This window comes from Orbicella franksi, chromosome 8, assembly GCF_964199315.1.
Source record: "Orbicella franksi chromosome 8, jaOrbFran1.1, whole genome shotgun sequence".
Taxonomy (NCBI): domain Eukaryota; kingdom Metazoa; phylum Cnidaria; class Anthozoa; order Scleractinia; family Merulinidae; genus Orbicella; species Orbicella franksi.
The window spans coordinates 30,717,064-30,742,204 of NC_138152.1; the positions used below are offsets into that span (position 1 = coordinate 30,717,064).

Below are 25,141 nucleotides of genomic sequence, written 5' to 3' on the forward strand. Positions count from 1 at the left end.
GCATGAGCAAAATATCATTTGCAGCAAAATCAAGTTAGAGGGTATTACGCATGGGCATTTTGTTGGCAGGTTTTTGCAGGTCACGAGGTGCACTCGCAGCCAATGAAAAGGAAGAAAAAAAATGCATCGAATGATAACCACCCGTTACGCAACGCTTTCGAGTGGTGTCCCATGTTATAGAAAATACAGTGGCCAACACAACCTATGCGAAAAACGTGCAATGCACCATGGGAAGGCTAGGTGTAATACCGTCGAATGTACAACGGTTTTCCTGTATTTTGATTGCCTGTATTTTCTATGGCATAGTGTAAAGATTAATAAAATGTCTAAAGCTCAGCAAAGTTATGGAGGGCTCCAAGATTGAATTGCTTTCTTTAACCTTCTTGACCAATTTAGAGCGGAAGCTTCGTTTTGGAGGTATTTTGACAGGGGCGAGGGTTTTACAGACCGGAGAGGATGACGGACAGCGAGAAACGGGTGTGACTTATTTTCGTGCTTAACCACAAGAAACGGAAAGAAAGAAAGAAACTCTACAACCCCAAATGAGTACTTTTTTTCTCAGCATAAAACTAGAAATAGTCTTCTCATTTGCTTGTAGTTTATGTTAGTACATGAAACTGGTACAATTGCTTCACATAACAAAGAGAATCCTGGATTACGCTCCTTGTCAGCCCCCAAAAAGGTCTTTTCTAAGTAATTTCTCTTAGAAAAGTCACCCTAAAAGCCTCTACATCGCAAATTATTTCAAGCAGACTTCACTCAAGTTTTCCTACTTGCGTTGTGAACTACTATCCTCCAGATACATGTGCCCTTTATCAATTTCCACCAGTAGTTTTAACATATTTTTATTTTAAAAACGTATACAGCAAATTTTGCTTCTTTTACAAATCCAGTACTGTTGCATACATAAACGAGACTACGAGACAGACGTGTCGTAGAAAATACTAGATCTGTTACAAATGTCAAAAGTAAAACCTGTCTCGCTCAATGTTGCCAATACAAAACCTGTTGGAAGTAGAGAAAATCAGCCTCTGACTGAGCTAGCAGTTCATTATGGCGTGTGAAAATACCATCACCTAAAACAGGACTAAACCACAGGCCAGGTCGCTAAGCAACAAGACGACTTTACGACGTCACGCTATGCTGACGTGGCAACTTTTGAAGTACTCGCGAGAACTCGTTGCATAAAAGAATCATAGAGGAAGTACCTAAAGCGGATATACCACATAACTTGACGGTCTGTCGTTGCCCATGTCAAGATGGTGAGAGGAGAAAAACAAAGCATAACTCTTCAGGTGCACAACAAGAAATTCTCAAACACCGCAAGATCCTCCAAGCTTGCCTGCTCTAAAAACGTCATATTTGCACCGTAGCTTTCTCATACAGTCATTTATTGAGAACAACGTTCAATAAATCTACGTTCCTTCCTTGTCGAAATTCGAGATTAGCGAGACGGTCTTCTTCTGTCATCTTTAACCTCTTATTTCTTGGCCTTTAACCACGGTTTTACAGCGCTATACCTGACCCTCAAAAGTTGAGACCGAAGATCGCCAATTCGTAACCAGTTCTTAACTATTAAGGTCGGCATGTCTAATTTCATAGTTAGTCGTAGAAGTCGTAGAAGGCCATTCTCTTACTCGACCAACCTAAGCTTTAACAAGGCTATGTTTCTTCTACTGACCACAAATCCAAACAGATCAACTGTCTCTGTCGGCCAGTTAATGACGTGTAAAGACGTAGATGAAGAAAAATTTCACTAAGCAAGTCCAAAGCCCGTTGAGCACTCCACAGCTTGGCTGAGTTTTGTTTTCATAACTTTTTGGGTTGGGTATCTCGGTAAATCCAGCAAATTAAAACAGGTATGAGCCACAGGGAGGTGATCTCCACGCTCTCCACCAGCCACAGATTGAATTATGATCTGTGGAAATAAATAAGCACAACATACAGCTGTTAGATTGGGATTCCTGTGGCCTGTTCTTCAAAGCAGGATACCAGCAATAAGTATAGTTCTAAAGCAACTGAGGGATTTCTCTATGACATAACCTGCGGTATTTTACAAGGATTTCCAACCCTGAGAAAAGCCGTACGATAATTTTTGACCGTGATGATATCGATGACGTAATGTTTGATGTCATGTTTGACCCTATCTAAAGTGTCTTATGGAGAGACTCCCTTTAAGACCTATGCCCCCTTCCCCCCCCCCCCCCCCCACGGGTGAAAGGGTTTAAGCTCGAGCTGAGCTAAAGTTTTTGGTGTATGATCGAAAAATCTTCGGAACTTCCTCGGAATTCTTCGGCAATCTTAGGAAATTATTTGAAAAATTTCGCAAAGTATTCGGAAATTTTCGTCTGGCCCTCGGGCAACTTTTGGAGAATCTTCGGAAATCTTCGGACAGTGGTCGGAATTTTCAGAAAATCGTCAAAAACCTCGTTTCTAGTATGTTAATAAAAAATATATATATATAAATTAATACATGGTTGCTTTTACATATGGAATTTCTCTTCTCGCGTTCAACTTAATATCTCACTAGAGCCCATGTATCATTCTCTATTTACAACAGTGATACCTTCATGGATTTCATTCCCAAAATTGGCACTCTGTCACTTCCTGTCAAGAACGCTACAAGAACAAACAGATTGTCAATACAGCTTTCCTTAACAATTTGTGCAATTACTAGTCTATCTTCCTTTAGTAGCATTGCTTAATTTCAAATAAATACCAAGCTAAAATTTGTTCAGTGTTATTGGAGGAATTTTTTTACAAGGGCTTATTTACTTCACTACATACTACTAACATACCAAGGAACTTTTTCTTCATGACAATCGGGAAGTCAAAAAATACTTCCCAGAAGTTTCTGATCACTGGGTGATACTTGTGGTACTCTCCTTTATACTCAGCAACCTGAGAAAAAAATATGAACAGAGCTCTTCTTTTACAAGGTTAAGGTGAATCAAGTGGGATGAGGAAGGACAGGGGGAGAGGGAGCGAGGGGACAAAGGGTCGAAGGGTTTAGGGGATGAAGGATTGAGGGGGCAAAAGGATGAGGGGTGAAGGGACTAAGGGGTGGGGGCGGGAACGAAGGGGCGGGGTGGACCAGGGGGAGAAGGAACCGAGGGAATGAGGGGGTGAGGGAGCAAAAGGGCGATAAGACATTGGGGCAATGGGCAAGGAAGAGAGGTGATGTTCAAAAAAGCGGAAGGGAGGAGGTTATGGGAGCAGGGGAGAGTGGGATGGAAGGGTTAAGATGAGGACAAGGAATATATAGATTTAAGGGTGCTTCGTTCAATGACCTCATTGTCGAATCTAACAATTTTCTACGCGCTGTACTTAACCTGGGCATATCGACCTATCCTCTTCCTCGTGCTCGGAACAAAATACTGAACATTTTCTCGTTCTTCTGTTACCTGTTCAAGTTCTCTGAAGTCATAATCTTGACATCCAACCACCATCTGCATAAGCTCCTCGGGGTGAAAAAACTCCTGGAACGTTAACAAAATCAAAAATCAGCCAGGCTTTATTCAACTGTCCCACGCTGAAAATTTCCCTGTTCCATCAAAATAATTTTGCCGTCATTTTTTTCAACATGCATTGCTTTAAATCCTGAATATCAGATGTCATATTTCTGCACAACGGAAGGGTAACAGGTCACAGTTTATTGTACAATGTACACTTACCAAGACTTTTCCGCCACACACACGGTGAAATCCTACAGAAAAAGCCTCAAACTGCTTTTTTACTGACTTGTTCAAGTAGTAGTCGATGTATACTTCCACATACTGCTCTCTTAAAACAAACAAAGCAGGCTCGTTTAACACAACTACATACATACATACACAGACAGACAGACAGACAGACATACATACATACATAGACCCTTTATTATCTTCCCCCACGGGGGCTTTTCGAAGACAATATGGTACAATACTACAATTAAATACTAATACACTAAAATTAATAATATTACATTGTAATTTAGATAATCACGAATTTAAAAACTCTACAATTAATTTACGTTTCAATGCTTTTTTAACAATTGAAATAGTTCTACTGAGTTCCGCTGAGAACAACTCAGTTCAATTTGTGAATTTGTGCTGACTAATTGTATGGAAGGAATTCAGAGCCACCAAATATGTCAAATATTTAAGGTGGCTCTGAAACCCTTCTGTATCAACGAATGAGAATTGAGACCTCTGGAAAAAAGACCCTGCATTAGTTTCAGTGGTTATTCTCTAGATTTTTAATTATTGAATATTTTAGAGGGCCACAAGTTTATTAGTTGTATAACTATTAAGTGTTTTACCCTCTATAAATAAAGATTGATTGATTGACGTTCAGAGCTGTTAATGAACTTGAACGCATCTGAACAATCAACCGGAAGCAAGATTTTTCGGTTCGTCTAGTCACCGTCGGTCACCGCTGTCTGAAAGCGCACGGGCTCTGGGGACAAAACTGTTGATTGATCAGAGAATAAGAACTGGAAACCGTTACCAGCCACATTAACATTCAACACTGAAAGCTAATGTTTAAAAATAACATTGTACCTGTTTTCAAGTGTGACTGCAGTGTTCCCACCATCTGGAATCAAATCAATGTATTCCAGTACTCCATATTTCTCGCGGACAATCTATACGAAAAAAGACACAACACATTCCACAATGAGTTTTTATTCTCTCATAGCAGCTGATTGCACTTTTGATGGCTGTAGTTAAAATCTGTGGCCACTGAGGTGTCAGTCCTCAGCACCAAGTGAAAACACTGCAACCTGACTAAACGATAAGTCAATTAACTGATCAAAGGAGCTCAGTCACAGTATTATGAGTCACTAAGAGGGACTGCTTGAAGTCTTAATGTAGTACTCTGCTAACTTGGTCTGGTGCACACGTGTCCAAGTAAGTAGTATTAGTCAGCATCGGGCAGGCGAAGAGCCACCCTGTGGATATACTGCCCGAAATGCCATTATTATTATTATTATTATTATTATTATTATTATGATATTATTATTACTATTATAATTACCAAAAACTTAAGGAACAACAGAATTTCTGAATTTTTTACCAGATACATGTTAGATTCAAGTTTGTATGGAAAAGTGCTCAATAAAGTTTGCTATTATTATTATTAATTAAAAAAAAATATATTATTATTATTATTATTATTATTATTATCGACCAATGTCGAGCTAGAAGAAGAGTACAGATTTTAATAACTTGCCTGAAAGGTGAGTCCTAACGTCTCGGAAATGTCCTCTTCTTCATCATACTCAAGTAAATTCTCAAGATTTCTGTGCGATAAATATAAAGAAAACAACAATGTATAATAACACAATAATCGGATTGGGTTTGGTGAGTTACAAAATAATCAGATCGGATTTGGGTTGAACACACTTACCTCTCCGTTATAGTTCAATACACTAGCATTGTATAATTGTAATGCCAATCTGAGAAAGACATTGAACAATTCCTAAAACTATAATTTGTCGAATTTTCCCACACAGTAATAGTAATAATAGTACTCAAACGAAAGACCTTCCACATGCCAGTCATAACTGTGAAGGACCCGCCTCACACGAGTTCTCACTGCACATAGAGACAATATCATTTTTAAGAGTTGAAATTTAAAGTAAAATTAACTCCTACCACATACACCTGCACGGAAATTCACCCGCCATATGATATCTCTGTAAGAATCGCATGCAATAACTTCTTTCTATCAACTTATTTTTTAGGCATGTCTACGTAAGCTATATGGTGGCCATTATTTGATCTTCGTGAACAAATAAAGTATGCATGATAACCTCGCAACAAGAGGTTTAAAGCCTCTGAAGTCATCAAGATTCGGTTTCCTGAAATAAAACAAAAGCACAAATTACTTATACTCTTCGGCTGATAACTACACAAACAAGGAGTAAGAATGGTACCTACAAAAACATATCACTAGAATTCGAGGTGTCTAGGGAAAGCCAGGGAAAGCTAATCCATTCGGCCAGTTTGAGTAAAAAGTAAACTTTCCATAAATTACGAGAGCATAACATGACCAGCTCCCAGTTGGCTTGATATCTCAGTTGGTGGATCACCGCAAAGATGCCACGGAGGTCATGGGTTCGAATCCCGTTCAAGCCTTTGTTTTACAACTGCCTAAGTTACAGACGACCTCTCAAGTCTTCAGAGTCAAGCGTCTTGTCCAAAACCAGAATGCACTGACCACGAGCAGCGTTTGAACCAGGACAACTCAGTCACACTACTCCAATGCGCTAGTCATTAGCTATAGACCACTGTGGTTGTCATACCCTAGGCTTTTCAAAACCTGCACGCTGATAAACTAGCAGCATTAACCTACCTGCCTAACAGCTTCTTGTACAAAACCGGAGGAAATCTGAGATCGATGATAGTTGAATTGTAGATTGCCAGTCCACAGATAACACCAATCAACAAAAACATTGGACTCTCCTCAAATGTCTATAACAAAAAAAACAAAACAAAACAAAACAAAAAAAAAACGAGTAGAAAATGCCATAAACGTTTGAAAATTAAAAGAAAACAAATAAGAACTAAGACTTTGTCACAGCATATTTTCATGCCTAACACAATACAATGCCAACTTTTTTAACTTCTTCGTGTGCAACTTTAAAAGATCATGATATCCTGAAGTATGAGAACTTCCCTGTCCTGAACACTTCTTAAAGAGATGAGGAGCGCCCCTGCCCTCCCCTCCCAGAATCAAACTAGAGGACCAAGACACAAGACTGTAAGCCTAGCGAACTATGCACAATGACATACTGCTTTAACATACCGTGTCGTTGAACCAGATGGTTTTGGACTCTTCAATATAAGTGAACATGCCAAATTTTGGATCTAAAATCTCAGTCAGGAGCAGCATGAAGAATTCCTAAAGAAATCACAATTAAATTATCAGGAAATGCCCGACAGCACCCCCCGGGGGTATTCCAATAAGAGGAGGCTCCGCTGAAAGGGGTATCTTTCCTGCCAAAATGGTATAAATAGGGTAATTAAAAAAGGGGGTTGGACCTCGGGGCAGAAGCTCCCCATATAAAAGTTTGTACCCCCTCCCTTCGGAGACAGCACATTGAACAAGTACTCTGGGGAAGCAATACAATATTACAAGGATGGAAGTTGAATAAAATTCGCTAAATTCAATTTTGTGACAAGAAGCCAAGAACTCAGAATTGCCATTCGAATGAAATTTTGAATCTTTGAACAGTTATATTTTGTTTTGGTTGATTTGTTTTCCTTTCATCTATAATGGCGTTGTTTATCTTCCTTCTATGGCGTGATAACAAAGCAGGTTTATAGCAAACACCAGCCATACTCATTAAAACACGGTATATCAATCAGAACACAAGCAATTCGACCCTATATCTGATAGAGTGCAAACATTGCTATTTTCCTAGCAGGAGACTTTACCTTTCTAACGCCACCAGCATCGACACCCTCCTCACCGTAAAACACAACCTGTAAAAATACAAATGCCACCAGAAATATAAGCGAACCAAAATTTCTAATGACAAAAATTAATCTGCTGCACATAAGGTCTCTTTTAATCGCTTATTTTCTGATTTTTACTGGTGTCTCTCCCAAAAAATGGCTGTGAAAGGTGTGAAAGCACCTTTTTTTCTGTCGTATTTCTCGGCCCTATATGGCTAATTTTTCCCTCGGGCCTTATTTTGCTGAAGATTCGGGAATTTTGATCTGTAGTATACAGATAAGGATGCAAATTGCACTGTGCTCAACAGGGCTTGGAATTTGTTACGTTTTCAGAGTCCCAGCAGCACCTCCACCCAAAAATCTACCGCGTACTCCCCTCTGGGGGAAGCAATTAAGGAGCCAATCATGTCAGGAATAATAACTTGATCCCAAACTAAATTCCTCCGAGATGGATTGTAGGGAATGAGTGAACACTAGTGAGGAGAATCTGTACCTTGAGAGGCTTTTTCAAGTCACAAGGACCACACTTCATGATCTGATTCAGGGTGTTGTCCACGATGTTCTCTCTCTTCACCACTATGACAAGTACAGGGTTATCCGGGTTAATTGGCAACAAAGACATCATAGACTGCACATTGCGGCGATTCACTTCCTCTACAGCGCTCTATAGAAACAGAAAACAAACCATACACTTTTGTAAAGTACAACAACAAGAATGTCTACGTTATAAAAAATGAATGGTGGAACCCCACCTTACGGTCACCTCATTATTACGGTCACTTTTTTTGTCCCAGCAAAACGTCCATACATTTTCTTATAAGAAACCCCATTAATGCGGCCTATGGTCACATTCTGAAATCCCAACCTGTATAATCCTTTATCATTTAACCCCGTTTATACAGCCACTCAAACCAGTTATGTTCACCTTTCCATTGTAATATTGTATGTACTGATTCGAGTTTCATTTTTTTTTTTTTAATTCTATCTGCATTCCGGAAGCTTATTAAAAAGGAGTTGCTTGGAAGTGCAATAGTGATTTATCTGTTAAGACTTCACTCAATTTAGACAAGTCATGAGGTTTGACCCTACCCCGTTAGTACGGCCACCTGGTTAATATGGCCAATTCTTATGGCCCTTTGGTGACTGTATTAACGGGGTTCTATTGTATATGAAAGATCATATATTTGAATTGTGGAATAAAACTTTGGAGACATCAAAGATCACCGCAGGTTTGAACACAACTTAAACAGTCGCGAAAAGAAGAACTGAGAAAGATTCAAGCTTGAACGAGATTGAACTACCAACAATGATACCAGTGTAGTGCTCTACCAACTGAGCTATCAAATTGAGCTGGTCGTGTTGCGAGTTCGTAACAAATCTTTATCGATAGAAAAATTGCGAAAAACTAATTACAATTTGCCCTTCCTTCAACAGTTCACTCGGTACCTTCACCCTACTATTCTTGAATCATTTTGTGTAGTTGTAAGTGAAGGTACTCTGACACATTTTAGCACTGCTTTGACCAAAATGCAGTAAAATTGCTGTTAGCAGTGATAGTGTCGCGGCTTACCCTTTGACTATTGGCTTACCTGCATCTGCATTACAGCATCTGTTTGAAGCAGGGTTGTTTTGGCTTCAGCGTCAAAAACAAATGGGTAGCGACAAAATGAAAATGTTTGCTACAAGAGACAACGACAAAGCAGTGTTATTCATCTCACTTTTTATTTCAGCTTGATATCAGGTTTGGTGGAGTAACTAAGAAGGACAACTAACAGTCATTTCCAAACAGAAAAATCAATTTCCAGTTTGACTTTACGTCTGAGGGCCGGAAAGCCTTGAAAGTAAACTGCTGCGGTTTCATCTCCTCAGCTACTCGATCCGGCCACCGAATAAGCTACTGAATACACTTCTTGCAAAAAATTTCGAACGTTTATTTCTTGGACACTTTTGATCTCATTTCAGACAGATTTCGAACAAACATTTCGGACACTTTGTTGAAACATAGCTGAAGTAAATTTACGCAAACAAAACACATCTTTTACTGCACCCTCAAGGTTTTACAGATTCATGCACACTGACAGGAAAATAACCCAAATTCTTCTACTAAGCCGTTACATATCTCAAGTGGTGTGTCAACTAGAGTTCAATTCGCTCCATAATGGAAACTAAGAGTTTTGGAGCAACTTAAAAATTTTATGCTGTACTGTAATATTTCGAACCCTTAAAGCTTCAAACTCTTAAATATTTCGGACGGTTTTATTTTCGGGCACTTTTTGAGTCCGAAATTAAAATCGTCCGAAAATTTTTTTACAAGTAAACTGTAGACTGGGTGTTATGTTGCAGCACGTGTCTGGCGTTCTAGGATTTAGTAATCCAACAAAGAAATGTAATAGGATAAAATGATTTGTAAGAGAGAGATTGATTTGACGTGAAGGGAAGCAAATGGGAGACTCTCCACCCAACCCACTCTGTCACATTCAAACCCACAATGTTGAGCAAACAAGCTTTTGATAATCAAAGGCCTACCACTTGATAGACGTGGCGCCGAAAATCTTGACGGTTTGTCAGAATCTAAACAAAAGGAGAAGGAGGTGAGGAGTGTTGCGTTCTTATTTACAGAGCCTGTGCTGTGCCAAACGTAAGGCATACGAGCCATGTGGCCCATCAGGTCGGAGCTTATCCCGTTTTCTGTGGCATGAAGCGACCAAAAATACTTCTTCTCCCCCCTGGATGGGCTGCTATTCCATCGCAGGGTTACCCCCAGCATTAAGTTCATTAGCACCCATTTATACACCTGCGTGGAGAGAGGCATTGCGAAAGGTAAAGTGTCTTGCCCAAGAACACAACAAAATGTCCTCAGCCAGGGCTCGAACCTGGACCCCTGGATCCAGAGGCGAGCACACTAACCATAAAGCCACCACGCCTTCCACATGTTTTAGAGTGGGGGAAAAATTGAGTGACAAAAGACATAAATTTGCTCACTGAGCCAAATTGCAACCTTTGTTGGAATATCTGAATAGGTATATGGTAAATATGACTGCAGATTGAAGCATCTTAAAAACGATTTTAAAATCTTTATTATTGCTCAACATTTTTTATCTACAAGAACATTATTTCAAGATTAAAAACCATGATTTGTAACTGCCATAGTGCAATATTTTTTTCTGTAGCTTTTATATCATCTTAATTGCTCAGGGAAAAAGCACATAATTTGCATCAGATGCACAGGAAATTTGAATGCAACACAAGAAACCAAGATCTACATCATCCAGGTCTAATGTGATAACCAAGATGCCACCACGCCTCACTTAAGCACAACTGAAAGGTCTTCTAATTACAGTCTGCATTGTCCAAAAAAAATTACTAATTCTCTGACATGCAGTGCAAATGAAAAACAAAAACATCAAGGCTTTGATTTCAGGTTGACATGTTCAAGACCTATCTCCAAGTTGCCTTTTGCCTTGTCCTTGTGTGCAAAACCTCATGTGAAAATGAGTTTGGTTTGAGTGAAAATGAACCTAAAGGTGAAACACCCTTTCATATAGTTTTGACAGAGGGGCAAGAGACAAATTAGAGAAATGGCCTAGTTGTGGCTAGGCAGATACTCAATTATTTTTCTGATAATATGAAAGTTTCTTACCTGATTCTGAATCCAGTTGAAGTAATCAGCTCTAATGTCAATGGTTGCTTGAATCTCAGGAATGTAAAATTGATTAAATGGTACAATGTCACCAGACTCTGTATTAACCTAATGAACAGGTACACATGTAAGGAGGAATTTAAGTCTTATTCATGCTTACATGTAATACAGTATATTAACTATTTTTTATCCATGCTTTATAAATCAATAATGTGAAATCACCAAATAATACTTTTTTAGAGAGTGTGTATCACTTTGAGAGTGGTTTCCCTTGTTTCAACTCTTTTGTAAACATTCTGACACTTGTAGACACACTGCATAGACCTGGATAATGCCAAGATTTAAGAGTAGTGTAAATGTTATGTTTTTATCAAAATTGCCCTGAGCCCTCAATTTGACTCCAGCCTAAGCAGAGAGAGAGGTTTGTGGCTCACTTACCATATTTAGCTGCTCTAAAACACTTAAACATGAAGCAAGGGCTGCTTGTCGTCTTATGGCCTGAAAAAGAAACAATGAAAATGGAAACATTTCTACAAGATATACATGTAGGTTTGTTCACAGGCAACTGAATGAGACTGAATAGATGGCGAGAAAGTTTACTTCCGCAGACCTTGGTCAAGATTCTACTTCCCCCCTGCTAATAAGAACTTATAAAATAACACAGCAGTGTTAAATGGTAGATTTACGTAATATATACTTACTTCTTCACCAATAAACTTTGGAGGTGGGAAATGCAGTAAATACTTTATACAATCTTGAAACATCTAGCCACACACAAAAAATGGCAACTGTTAGCATTGATAAAAGAGACTTATGGAGGTAACTGCTCATGCATGTATTACAGGTGTCCACAGCCACGAAATAAAAATGATTGTCCAGAAATACACACATTACATGCAGCATTCTGTAACTTTTAATTGAAAATATTATTTTGCGAAGAAAAACAGGGTGTCATAACTAAAACAATTATGGCCTTCATCTCAAGAGATTGCCTTCATGTGCAGTATAACAGTAAATATGGGACATCATTCAATTAATTCAACCATGAAATAAGCTGACTCCAGACTCACTGTACTCCAATAACAAAGTAGGGCAGTTGAAAGGCATACCTTCATTGTATGAGAAAAATATGTTGAGGGTAATTTTGACCACCAGCGTCCTAAAAGAAATGAAATGAAACTAGAATCAGTGACAAATACAGAAACAACATGGAGAGGTGGAAAAATAACATCAAATGATCAAAAAGATAAGAGTTCCAACTCAGGCAAATGTCCTTTTAAGACATTGTATGATGTGAGAAACCACACTTTAAACTTTACACACTTTATTTCAATTGCATTTAAAAACTTAATACAGATTTAAAACTGATCCACTGGTACCATAGGCTAATTTAGGCGGACCGGTTAAGTTAGGTAACAAAATTATGCATACCAAGCAACTAGAGAGACAAAGAAAGTAAAGAAAATATTACAAAAATTAGTCCTAATTAAACCACCTCTGACTGAAGGTTAGTGACCTCTTGATCATACATGTATACATGTAAGGAAGTGAAGGGGGAAAGTGGGATAGCTCAGGGAACCAGTGGAACCGATCTGTGCTAAAGGAGTTGCAATGAGTTGGCTAGTCATAGGTGACGGCCAAAGCATTAGCAAAGAACTGTGTGTGTTGGAGGGTACTAGTGGATGCTCTATGCTCCTCACGGGGCGTTCAGGAATAATGATGATGATGATGAGCATCATATGACTGGCTTATAATTTTAGAGAAATTTGTATACCTCTATCACTAATACATTGTCAGATAAAAGCAACAGCACTATTAAATGCTATCATTTTGTGTGCAAAAAGACTCACTTAAGACTTTGCCAGCATCGGCCGATAATCTCAAGATTGCTTCACTAAATGGAATGACAATGGCGTCATAATGTTCTTCCTTTTGATAAACAGAACACTCAGGAAGAAGTAAGTACACTCTGAGAGCTTCAATATCAGGAGGAGATTGCAGTAGGGAATGAACGACACCTCTTGTAATAGCAGCAAACATCTGAAAAGATAAGAAAGAAACGAATATTAGCAATAACTTAAATACGCGAAATTACGTGACTGTATATTTTGGTTTGCTTACATGTATATCTGAGCTGCACTGTAGGCAACAAAAACACAGAAGTTTAAGGTTCCTAAAGAAGACAATATATTATTAAACCCCAAAATGTCAACTTCCAGAAATTATTACACAACTATTAGTTAGTCACAAAGGCCAATAACCAAAATCAACCATTGCTCCATTGGCAATCAAATATTTCCCAACAATGTACTAAGCATGTTAAGGGTTTCATTAAAAGTTTTCAGCAGGAGGGAAACTGGGGTTCACAGGTGGATAAAACTTTATGACCTGAACATTTTTTATAGAAAAACTTTCCTCTAGATGGTCAAACCAGGTGGGCAAAATCATCCTCACAGCCAGTCAATTTGCCTGGTGCTCAGCCCTTATGGAACTGCTGGAGCATTGTCCTGAATAATTCTGTGCAGTTTTCTCGTAGTTTTACAGCTTACTTTTTAAAAATAAATAATTAACACGCAGACTTAAATTTGGGTTAATAAATCACGTCAACATTGGTAAGCTCTTCAACCGAATGACAGCTCTTTGGCTTCATGATGACAAGAACAAACCTTGCTAATTACTTCCTGGTGTCGTATACAATTAAGCAAACCAAAGGATCTTCTTGCCGCAGATAGATGAATACCATGAATTCTAGAGCTTGTTAGTTCATGGTTCCGTCTGAAAGATTCAATAGAGAAATGATAATCATATGACAACTTTAAGTCAAAGCCTCAAACCTTGTAAAAAAGTTAATAACAAGTACCTCACATAAGATCATAATTATAACACTAAAAATAACTAAATCTACTTCCCTCAAGCATTTGGCACAAACAAATGAAGCACATCATTGATTAACAGTATTCTCTCTGTAGTCTCACATGTGGAGGCATAGTAGCTCAAATAATGGTTAGCACGCTGAAATCCAGTTCAAGTGGACCGGGTTTGCGCCCTGGCTGGGGTAATTGTGTTGCGCTCTTGAGCAAGACACTTCACTCCCAAAGTGCCTCTGTCCACGCAAGTGTATAAATGGCTACAGGCAAACTTGATACCAAGGATACCTGTCCATCCAGGGGGGTAGAAATACTCCTCTAGTCACTTCATGTTACAGAGACTGCAATAAGCTTCCTCTGTAAGGGCCACTTGGCCTACCACAGACCTAACCTTTTTTATTCAAGCTGCCAGGCAAGTGGAATTGGCTTGTAGTATCAGCAAGCAGTTAGTAAAAACATTTAGGGTGTCACATCATGGTCTTCTGTGCACATGGAGTAACAAAAGTACACTACACTGTATTTAATTAATAAATTATACATTTATTTACATAGAAGACCTGCAGTTCTGTACCTGTCCAAAAATGATCCATTCAGACAAGCTTTAGATGAGAAGACCGTCTCTAACGTACTGTATAAAAAGAGATAAAAATAACAAACCATATTTGAATAAAGATTCTGTAGGGCTGCTGCTAAAGTTAATTTTGTTCTTTCTTTTCACATCTCTTTCAATGTACAATCATGTCATGAGAATCCATGCACCTCTCTAAAACCTGTTTCACACACTCCTATTGTTTTAAGGGTTAGGTTCTGTCATTGTTTCTGTTGTTTGGTCTAATGTTTTCTCGGCCAATCATGTTAACCTCCCGCCGGTGCATGATGCCTCCATGTTATCCATGGTATTGAAACAAGAAATGGCATACTAGGTCAGTCACTTATTACTCCTTGGGAGAAATAAACAACATGACAAATGGGCAATCTGCTCCAGATAAATGTAATATAAATTTTATTCAAATTTCTCACACTCGGTAATAATTCATCAACTTTAAACATAGAAAATCATGACCATGATGTTTGGATATGTGACCTTAATTAGCATGTAGATTTTTATGATGCTCTTCCTCCATTTTCTCCTTAGTTTTATTTGCGATTGGGAAGAAATATCAAGTATTCAAGACAGTGTTTGACCACCTTTCCAAACACCTTGAAGTTTGTTAAAAAATACTCCGCTAGGAGTCCTATTTTCATCTCTCCTCTCGGTGTTTGGAAATTTGGTCAAACACAGTCTTTGGTGTTTGATATATTGCATTTAGTACTTAATATATAACTCACTGAAAAATCTCCGTAGGTGGATTGGGTAGCGACAACTGCTGAACCAATTTCTTGACGCTGGACTCAGACAAAGTCCACAGGTGCTTAGAAGTGTCTTGCTCTCGCAGATCGCACAAGTTATCATTCTGATTAAGAAAATTGTTTGCAATACATGTAAGTAAAACTTAATTAAAAGCTAGCAGATTCAGCCTGAAGGCTTTCTCAGCTTAAGAAAATAGCCCAAAGAAAATACATGCACTGATTGGTTAAAAATTGCACTTCTATGACTTTCTTGTTCTCCCAAACTTCCTCTTGTATTTCTGTAACTCAAAAGAAACATTTTTTCTATTTCTTAAACAATGCAACAATGAATCTCAGACATAGTTACATGTACACAGAACTCTGTACCAAGTAACATCAACATTCCAAACATCTCTTACTAAGAGACAGGAGGAACTGAACACTTGACTTGGGGTATTCAGTCATCGACACAAGTTGTGTGTTTTAGTACTCACATTTTTCATTGTGACAACATAACAGTGATCGCCACCTGTAGCAATTCTTTGGACAGTGCAGTGACTCACTTTGTCATTAGACACCCAACTGTTCTCAACGACAACAGGGCTGTTAATGGTCACGACCTTGTTATTACCCAGCTGGCCATTCTCTCCTGAACCAAAGGCATACAGCTTTTCTGACGATGCTACATAAGCCAAGGTATGCAGCCTGCAATCATGGATGATAGAGCACATTTTATAATTTACACCCACTTAGGATCAAAATTTACTGCTGAAAACACAGCTTAACACACTGGACCCTCCCACATGTAAACAACCATTGGATCAGAGAAAGTGTCCTCTGAGAGAGGCGTCTATTGTAAAATTTACCAGTTGTGTTTGTATGTGACTGAGACCATGACTAACCGTCAACATATGGTGGGAGGGGGGAGGGGAGGGGGAGAGTGATATAAAGCTCGATAGCAAAGGTTCAACTGCCATGAGCATCTAGACTATAACTGGGAGTATGCTAGTACCCTGCCCAACATAGCTTATAATGTATATCTTGCTTGAAAACATCTGCTCAAGGCATTTAGATGCTACTACTAATCAAGCAAGAATACTCGCACACATCTAATGACTTTCTCAAATTTGTCACACTGCTCTGTTATTGCAAGCACAGGATTCTTGTTATTAAACCAGTATCACCTTCCAACAGATCTGGGGCAGTCATTAGTTTTGATTCACCTGTAACCTTGATCTCCACACCCATAACAAACTTGTTACTTCTTGGGTGAATTTGGGTGAACAGGCAAGTTCACATTAACATCAAGGACCCATCAAACAAACTCAGCCATAAAAGGAGTTAATGGTTATGGCCCTTATTGAAAGCCCTGAGATCTATGCACTGTTTGTTGCTGGACGACACCATTACAGCTTTAGGAACTACCATAATTTTATGACAGCTTTAGATGCCACCACATAAATAAAAACAATGTTCCAACTATCGTACCTTCCACAGGCAATTTGAGTCACAACTTTTCCCATTAATTCAAATACCTGAATAAAAGTAAACACAAACACACACATTGTTGTCAAAAGGATTGTAAAAACCATGTCAAGTGCAAACTGAATGTTATTAATCATTGATCTAACATGACATGCAATACCTTTCGTGGGTTGTACTCATCATTATTTGAGTTATGTCCAAGCTGTCCATAACTGCCGCAGCCAAATGTAAACACTCCACCATCCTATAATAATGATTACAATTATATGTGATTCCAAGACATCGAACAGTTGTCTGAGATTTAACAAATTGAAGTCAGTTTTTTATGTTTCTGTCCTCCTATTGATGATAAATTGTGTCATGACATTGTCAAAGTGGCTGTGGAATCACGAGCCGCAGGCAAGTGGTTCCGCAGTAAACTTTGACAATGTTATAACAAAATATTAAACTATAATATTGAACTATAAACATAAGCAAGCACACCTCTGTCAGGACAGCTGAGTGATATTCTCCTGCTGAGACATGTCTGACCCGCTGCGATCTTAATGACTTGACAAGTACAGGCATAAAACGATCTGGAACAATTAAAAATTACCAGCATTTCAGTTCTGGGCTTTGATCGCTCACATACTAACCCTAACCCTAAGTCTGACAGAAACAAGAAAATTCACCAGACATAAGAAAGGATGGCCCACAAAGACTAGGAGAGAGAGCCAAAAGAAGGATAATAATTGTTAATTAATAATAATTTATTTAAAAAAAACTGTCTGTTTTAAAGGAAATCTAGACAAGCTCTACATCCAAAGAGCAAGAAGAAATGATAATTTCACTAATCAGCACTGCTGTATGTGAAATATACATAATTTTTAACAACAATAATAGCAAAAGTTTATTTGCACCTACAGGAAGAAAATACTATGATTATCAGTTGAGTAAGGCATGAGGGAAGTTTGGTTACGAAGTTTTAGCCTTAAAATTATGGTGTTGTCACAGGCAACTTATCTCATTTCCATTGGTAACAATATCGACAGCTGTTGGTCGCCTGTTGCATTGCCTACAATTTCGTGTGCTTTGCTGCCAATGATGTCAAAGGCCGATGAGTTGCCAATGGATACGGAGCCAGTTGCTTGTGACAACAACACAATTTTTAAGTTAACACTTGGTGACCAAACTTTCGTCCCGCCTTACTCAACTGATAATCGTAGTAAACTGTTTTACAAAATGCAGGGTTTTTAGCGATGAATGTTTTCAACAGAAGGGCAACCAGGTTTCACAGGCAGTCAAAACCTCTTGAACTGAACTTCTTTATAGGAAAAACTTTTCTCTAGATGTTCAAACCAGGCAGGCAAAATCTTACTCAAAGCCGGTCAATTTGCCCGGTGCCAGGCCCTTAATGAAACCCCTGCAAAACATATGACCTACAAATCATACTTAAGGTTGGTGACAGGGTAAATGAACAAAGAGCTAACATAGGTCATGTGTGGAGCTAACATAGGTCATCTGTTCATTGCTTATACAACTAGTGAATGGAATCTGATAGCACAGTACACTACAATGATAATGCCGAGTTGTACTGTTAACCTTGTCCACTGCCACTTGATAATGTATGGATAAATAAGTAAAGTTAATATCAGATTGATTACCCTCAGTGTCATTCAAACTGACCTTTGTTGTCATTGACTCCAAGTTGACCAAAGCTGCAACAGAAAATTGTACAGTTTTAACTCCATGATATTCACCCAAGAGAGCAGGGGGGGCTTTCCATTTGACCAAAACTTCTGGTTTGAAATTCAAGGATGTCTTTTACAAAATTTCCAAAGGGCCATGAACATGTGACCATATTAACAAGGTAGGGCCAAATTTCATGACTTTGGTCTATTAAGTGATGTTTTGATATATCAAAATTGCACTTCTAAGGATGTTACAGGATGGAATTTCAGAATGTGGCCATTGGCCGTATTAACGGCCAGCTGCAGGGTTTCCTTATAACAAAAAGTTTAGGCATTTGGCCAGGAGAAATAAAGTGATCATAACAACAAGGTGACCGTATTAACAAGGCAATGGTAAGGCGTGTCTCCACTGTAGCTCATCAGATGTTTTACAAATTAGTAACTTACTTGTTCCTTCCCCAACTAAACAAAGCTCCAGAGAGGGACAAGGCAAAGCTATGGTATCCGCCAGCACCTAACAAAGCAAACGGCACTCCAAACAATGACGACACATGTTCTGGATGGTAGTGCACTGGACTTGAGTTGCCGATTCCAAGTTGGCCATTCTTATTGTCACCCCAGGCAAACAAGAATCCACCTTAGAACAAACATACAGGAAAGAGTTTAATAAATAAATAATGATAATAATTAATACTAATTTTTTTATTATTCTTAATAATAATAATAATAATAGTAATAACAAGAATAATAATAACAGTAATCAATATTTATGGCACTTTTAAAGTGTATATTAAATAATGGCTGACAAAGATATTTTAGGCTTAAAAGTATTCACACTAAAAAGCCTTTAACATTGATTTCTTCTTTCTAAAACTTTCACCACAGTTGGATAATTTATATAGAACCCACGTCAAAAATAAAAAAAGAACACAAGTTCTAAATATTGGCCTTGTTTACTGGATAATTCGTTCCAATGTCTGTTAATCTAAACAGACTACAAATAAATTACTGAACAGATATGCAACTACCAAAATATTTTTTAAATGGGTCTATGGAGAAAATTGACACAAATGGCATGATAATCATTTGAAGCAACCAGTCATTTGCACTGATGTGACAGCTGCATTATAAGGGATTGGATTTGATGCTCTATGAGTAAAATTCTGGAAATTTTAAGACTTTCCACTTGGATTTTATTTAGGCATTTTTGTTATAAACTGTCTAGAATAAGAGAGAGTTGTATACTGGATCCATTTGAGAACGAAAACTACAGGGGAAATCAATACAACCAGTAACAGCCCTTTTCTTGTTGGTGCATGGCCCATTACCCTCAGGGGGTCATGGTATAAAGCAAAGTGGGTTACTGTGCAAACCTGATGTATGACATGGTGTGTCTTTGCATCGTAATTTAATACAAAAAGATTCAGAGCATTCCTGTGTGGTCACGTACATACAATGCAACTATCACCTTACCTAGGAAAGTTCTCAGTTTAATACTCTGACTTTACGTCATGTTTTTTCTTGCAGTAAAACATTTTCACAATGGCGAACAAACACAATGTAAGAAATAAAACATTCACCTGTTGTGAGTGCTAGTGAATGCCTTGCTCCACAAGCCACTTGAGTTATTATCACACCAGCAGACTGAAGGTTCTTCACAATTCTAAATAATAACGTACACATAAAAATTTAATTTAAATAAATGTAAAAAAGAAACAAGCTCATCAACCATTCTTCAGGCTAGGTACTATAATCCAAGTTGGACTGCCTGTCATATATTATATGACCTGGCTGTTTCTGCACTCTGATAATAGTTTACAAGTGTAAAAAATAATTACAAACAAATTTAACAAATACAGTCAAACCTCCTGTGAGCAACCACACGAAATGTCAAGCCCAGGTGGTCGCTAATGAGAGCTTAGACCATATTGAGTCAAAATTTTGCCTCATTAATGAAGCATATGGTTACTGTAGAGACTTACATCAAGCAAAAAGTCAGTTCTGAGAAAAAATCTGGTACTTCCCAAAGAAGTTTCCGTCTCTTGTACAATCCAGAAATACAATAATGTTACATCACCTTATCCGATTTTTGCTCTGTTATCTGTCAAGTGGCATGGTCACTTACAGGACGTTAAAAGCAAAAGAAACTTTAAACTTTTAGCTTTAAAAGTGGTCACAGTCACTTACGAGAGGTGGTCGCTTACAAGAGATTCCAAATATAGGGATTTGACTTTGACACTTTTGGTATTTAGGAAAACTGGTTGCTGAGGAGCGGTGGTTGCTTACAAGAGGTGGTCACAACTGGAGGTTCAACTGTAATTACAAACCTTGGATGAGTCTGAATGTTGTTTTCCATGTTTCCCAGACCAAGCTGTCCTTTTGTGTTATCCCCCCAAGCCAAGATAAGTCCATTGTCTGTGACAGCCAAAGTGTGCATCTGTCCACAGGCCACTTGCTTTATTGTACGTGTTTCAAGTGCATCAACACGAGCTGTGAAATAATCATTAGACAGAGCTTCACATTAAATACCTAAATCCCACATGAAAGCCCCCCTATCATATGGAGTGGGGCGGCCTCATGGTTAGTGCGCTCATCAAAGGAATGAGCGGTCTGGGTTTGAGTCCTGGCCAGGGACACTGTGTTGTGTTCTTGGGCAAGACACTTAACTCTCACAGTGCCTCTCTCCACCCAGGAGTATAAATGGGTACTGGTGAATTGTTGGGGAAACCTAACAAATTGCGGGGGAGTGACCCGCAATGGACTAGCATCCCGTTCTGGGGGAGTAGAAATACTCCTAGCTTCTTCATGCTACGGAAACTGGGATAAGTTTCGGCAACTATGAGCCAGTCGGCTCCAAGGCTTTACTTTACTTCAGGTAATATGTCAAACCAAATTCTTCAGAAATCAGGCTTACTTCAAAACAAACTGAGGTATGAGGTCTACAGAAAATGACTGACAATAACCATAATGCCTGATCACAATACACTTTTTGAAAAGTAGAGGTCTTGGAAGTACACGTGTCCCCACTAATTGGGACAAAAACTGTTGACTCAGCATATGGATGTACATGCACCAATGTACATGTACCGATGTACATGACGAGCAGAATTTGGCCAAAGTTCAAATAACATTTCGTTATATAACAAATTGCAGTGTTAATTGTAAACTATTTTATCATGTTATCACCTTTAACACTATTACTATAACAAAATCGCGTGCACTATGACGCAAAAGTAACCTCGGCTAATCAAAATGACAGCTGAGATAAACAATTAAGCTATTAATAGAGATGTAAACATCAACAGATGGAAAAGAGACGATAACTCACCGAGTTTTCTTCCATCCTTATGGTGCCCGAGCTGTCCATTCTCGTTACTCCCACACGTATAAACAACACCATCCTGTTTCAAGACCGCCGAGTGTTCCCAGCCACACACAATGTCTTTAATTTCCGACACAGTTCCGTAAGTGTTCTCAACAATTCTCGGACACAAAACTGGTTCGTCTTCAATAATTTCCCCCAGGCCGAGCTGGCCTTCAGAACTTTTACCCCAGCAGAACATGACTAAGCCATGTTTATAAACCTTGTTCTTTCATCGGCTCCTGACTGCCACATCAGTCTGCTTAGGACAATAAAAACAGAAACGAAACCACTTTCATCGTTCCGCCATCTTTTCCTCCTTCTATAGTAGTTTCCAGTTTCCGGTCTGGTTAGCGCAGAGTTACTGATCACGTGATTTATTATTTTCTCGCACCAGTGCCCCAAACAGAAAGCAATGCAGTGATGGGCGCAACATTTTTGCACGAAAGAAAACAAGTAAAAATCCCCATTTTAGGACACTCCTTGGCTCCTACCGTAGAAACCAGTGGGTGATTGCTGGCCATTTAAAATGCAGACGATGTTTCCGCAGTGAGTTAGTCCTTCGTCAGAACAAAACTGACCCTGAAGAAATCCTATAAACGCTCGAAAATGTCAGCCGTCTGTGAAGGCATGGCAACCATCACTAAATGTGACCTTTGTATTTTTTCTTTATTTACTACAATAAATTGTTATATTTTATGCAATGGTAAGACAAAACTAATGTCACATGTTGTTAGTGAGATGATTATTTATTAGAAAACATTTGCGGGCATAGAGAACGGTATATCTTTGTGGATAACCTGACTGTAGGACAATGGGTGTACAGGGGATAGTGTCTTCTAAAAATGGTGTCAGACGGAAACTTTTTATCACTTACTTAACATGTTCTTAGAAATTTAAGGAGCAAAGGATCACGATTAAAATCAAGTAGCAAAGTTTATAAAAGGATTTGCGTTCGATGAAACTTTGAAAACTATCTTCATTTCATTCTTGAAATCTTTTTAAGCATAAGAAGGTCTAAGAAGTGGTTTCCTGCACAAGTTACTACTCATAAACGACACTCAAATAACGCCCGCCTTAAACGTTTTTATCTGCTTATTGAGGTGCTCTAAAAAAAAAAGGAGAGCCCTTTATTGATCTAAAAAGACGCAGGGGAGGAGTAAAAGCCTCGGGTTCCGCTTACGTGGAAGGGAGACAGCAATATTATCTCTGTTTGTCCTCTAAGGTTTGCATAAACTATTGTTGTGAAATGCTCTTGGAAATACGCAGACCTTCCGAGAGCATTTTAAAATAATGGTTTATGGAAAAGTCTGGCAGCCGCTGCCAGACAGCGGCTGGTTCCCCATAATTCACTCTGTTTGCGGCAAGCAGAGTGAATTATGGGGAATTAGAAAATAGATAACTGCTCTTATTTATATGGGAGGTGGTGATGGAGGGGGACCAGATCGGGTCCTGCCCTAGTTCTGTCACCTTAGCACAACAGCGTGTGCAGAATCGTTCAGCCGCGGTTAGGGCGCGTTTTGGTGATTGTGACCATGAGGGTTTGCATCCTTTGACGAATCACTGTTTGCTTGACGTTTACTGTCCATTTTCACCTTTTCAGTTTCCTCGGCATCCCTCTGAGCGTGTTCCGATCCTAAGGAAGACAAAACAAGAGATCAGTCGTGTTTGTATGACGTCACCTTCAAGGACACGCGAGCAACACGCGTTCGTGTTCAGTCATAAAAACAAGCGACCGCATGGCTCGATTTGCCGCTGAACAACCACGACAGTTTTCCAATGTTCGGAGACACCACGAAAACTGGTAAGAGCTAAAGAAAAAAAAACACACCAACTTCTCCCAATGCAAATAAAAATACTATAGCCTCTCTCTCTAATTATCATTTATTTGTAGGCAAAATGAAAACTTCTGATATTGCTGTCACGTAAAAAAAAAAAACACTTCGATTCAATGGCACGAAGTAGCACGCTATTTAAACATGCGATGCGAAATTCTGTCAAAGAAACAAGGAAGTAAAAACTGAAAACGAAACAGCTTCCAGAGGGGAAAAATACCAGCGAGGAGGGTTGTCATGGGAGACAATAAACACTTCACTGTGTGAAACACTTCGATAAAATATAAAATAATATTTACCTGTAACTGCTCTGTTTTGGCCCTGGAAGTAAGAAAAGAACATAAAAGATTAGAATTGATAAATGTAACCAGCCGTCTTACATGTTAGCATTCAAACGTACATAAAGCGGTAAAAATCAATTAGAGCTACTTTTCCCCAATTGAATTTTTCAGACAATGTCTCTCAGACAGTGTCAGTCTATAGTTTTCCACTTCCCCTGTACGTGTTGACAGTCACGTTCCAGGTGTTTTTATGCCTGTCTTTGCATAAAATCCCGGAAAGCGATCGAACACTACTAACATGAAACCATAGTCTCTAAAATATAAATTGAGGGCCACAGAGTATTTATGAACGTTCTTCAAGCCTGTAGTTATATCCTGTTTACAACTGGAAGGCGGCAGCGAAAAAAACTAATTCAGTAAATGGTATTTTAGCACTATGACCTCACACCACCACTAATTGAAAATAAGCCAAAGAGTCCAATTTACAATGACTCCGTTAATTGAAAGAGCTACAGACAGACAAGCTCGTAAAATATACAGACATGTGTTATGATTATGGCTCACGCGCTAGCTTTCAACATAAAATGAGTAGCGACCCGTAGCTTCAACTTTTAATCAGGGATTGTTTTAAGTCGGTGAAACAAATCATTTCCATTAAAACCGCCCAATACAGCGCCTTCTTTCCCACGGCAAATTCACAGTCGACTGCTATTTAAGGGCAACCGAAAACAACAACCCTAAAGGAGCCTTTGCACTTCATGGACCTCCCCAAAACGTGAAAACATACTTTGCTTTCAGTCTCATTTTGTGTTCAGGAACCGCGAGTCTAGAACCTGACTAGAGGACAATGGGTGTACGGGCAGTGGCGGAGGGGGGAGGGGGGAGGGGGGGGGAGGAAGGGGGCGGTTTTCTTTCGCTTGCCCCACCGGCTTTTCTTCCTTCTGTGAGTTCTTCTTTTTTTAACCCAAAATAAGGGAGGCCCGGGCCCCTCGCCTAGATCCGCCACTACAGGGGGCGCCTTGGAACCACCAGGCCACAGGAGGAACTAAACTCAACTTTTTGTTCGGGAAAATAGCACATCAGGGCTAACAGATCTGCGCCCGACAGAACGGGAAGAGGGGATGGGGGGGCAAGGGAGAATCTGTCGCTTGTGTCGGGGAGACCCCACAAAACGTGTCTCTAAACAGAACTATTTAGGTGTACGACAGAGAGCAATTGACTCAGCAATAAG

At 39.1% G+C, this 25,141-nt stretch overlaps 1 protein-coding gene across 1 annotated transcript; it reads right to left on the reverse strand.

The window, feature by feature from the left end:
• Positions 1-527: 527 nt before the first annotated feature.
• On the reverse strand, positions 528-24,775 carry LOC145494989 (putative E3 ubiquitin-protein ligase HERC4). Its single transcript, XM_081474565.1, has 33 exons — positions 23,929-24,775; positions 23,265-23,430; positions 21,762-22,053; positions 20,761-20,923; positions 20,014-20,096; positions 18,881-19,070; positions 18,429-18,460; positions 17,247-17,338; positions 16,924-17,007; positions 16,767-16,813; positions 15,773-15,983; positions 15,279-15,403; positions 14,521-14,577; positions 13,749-13,857; positions 12,933-13,122; positions 12,192-12,241; positions 11,784-11,846; positions 11,521-11,580; positions 11,083-11,190; positions 9,969-10,013; positions 9,032-9,121; positions 7,936-8,106; positions 7,422-7,469; positions 6,790-6,885; positions 6,337-6,455; positions 5,795-5,842; positions 5,212-5,281; positions 4,542-4,624; positions 3,675-3,783; positions 3,405-3,479; positions 2,799-2,901; positions 2,567-2,619; positions 528-1,918 (listed from the first exon to the last, which is right to left on the reverse strand). The coding sequence occupies exons 3-33, from the start codon at positions 21,994-21,996 to the stop codon at positions 1,757-1,759; spliced, it is 3,171 nt and encodes a 1,056-aa protein (XP_081330691.1). The 5' UTR covers positions 21,997-22,053; positions 23,265-23,430; positions 23,929-24,775; the 3' UTR covers positions 528-1,756.
• Between the last annotated feature and the right edge of the window lie 366 nt (positions 24,776-25,141).

Excerpts from the sequence above, each read along its gene's own strand:
- LOC145494989 (XM_081474565.1), bottom strand. The coding sequence starts at position 21,996 with ATGTTCTGCTGGGGTAAAAGTTCTGAAGGCCAGCTCGGCCTGGGGGAA. Across the intron at positions 11,191-11,520 it reads TTTTAGAGCAGCTAAATATG|GTTAATACAGAGTCTGGTGA; the intron begins GTAAGTGAGCCA and ends CCTGTTCATTAG. Across the intron at positions 2,902-3,404 it reads ACTTCAGAGAACTTGAACAG|GTTGCTGAGTATAAAGGAGA; the intron begins GTAACAGAAGAA and ends TTTTTTTCTCAG.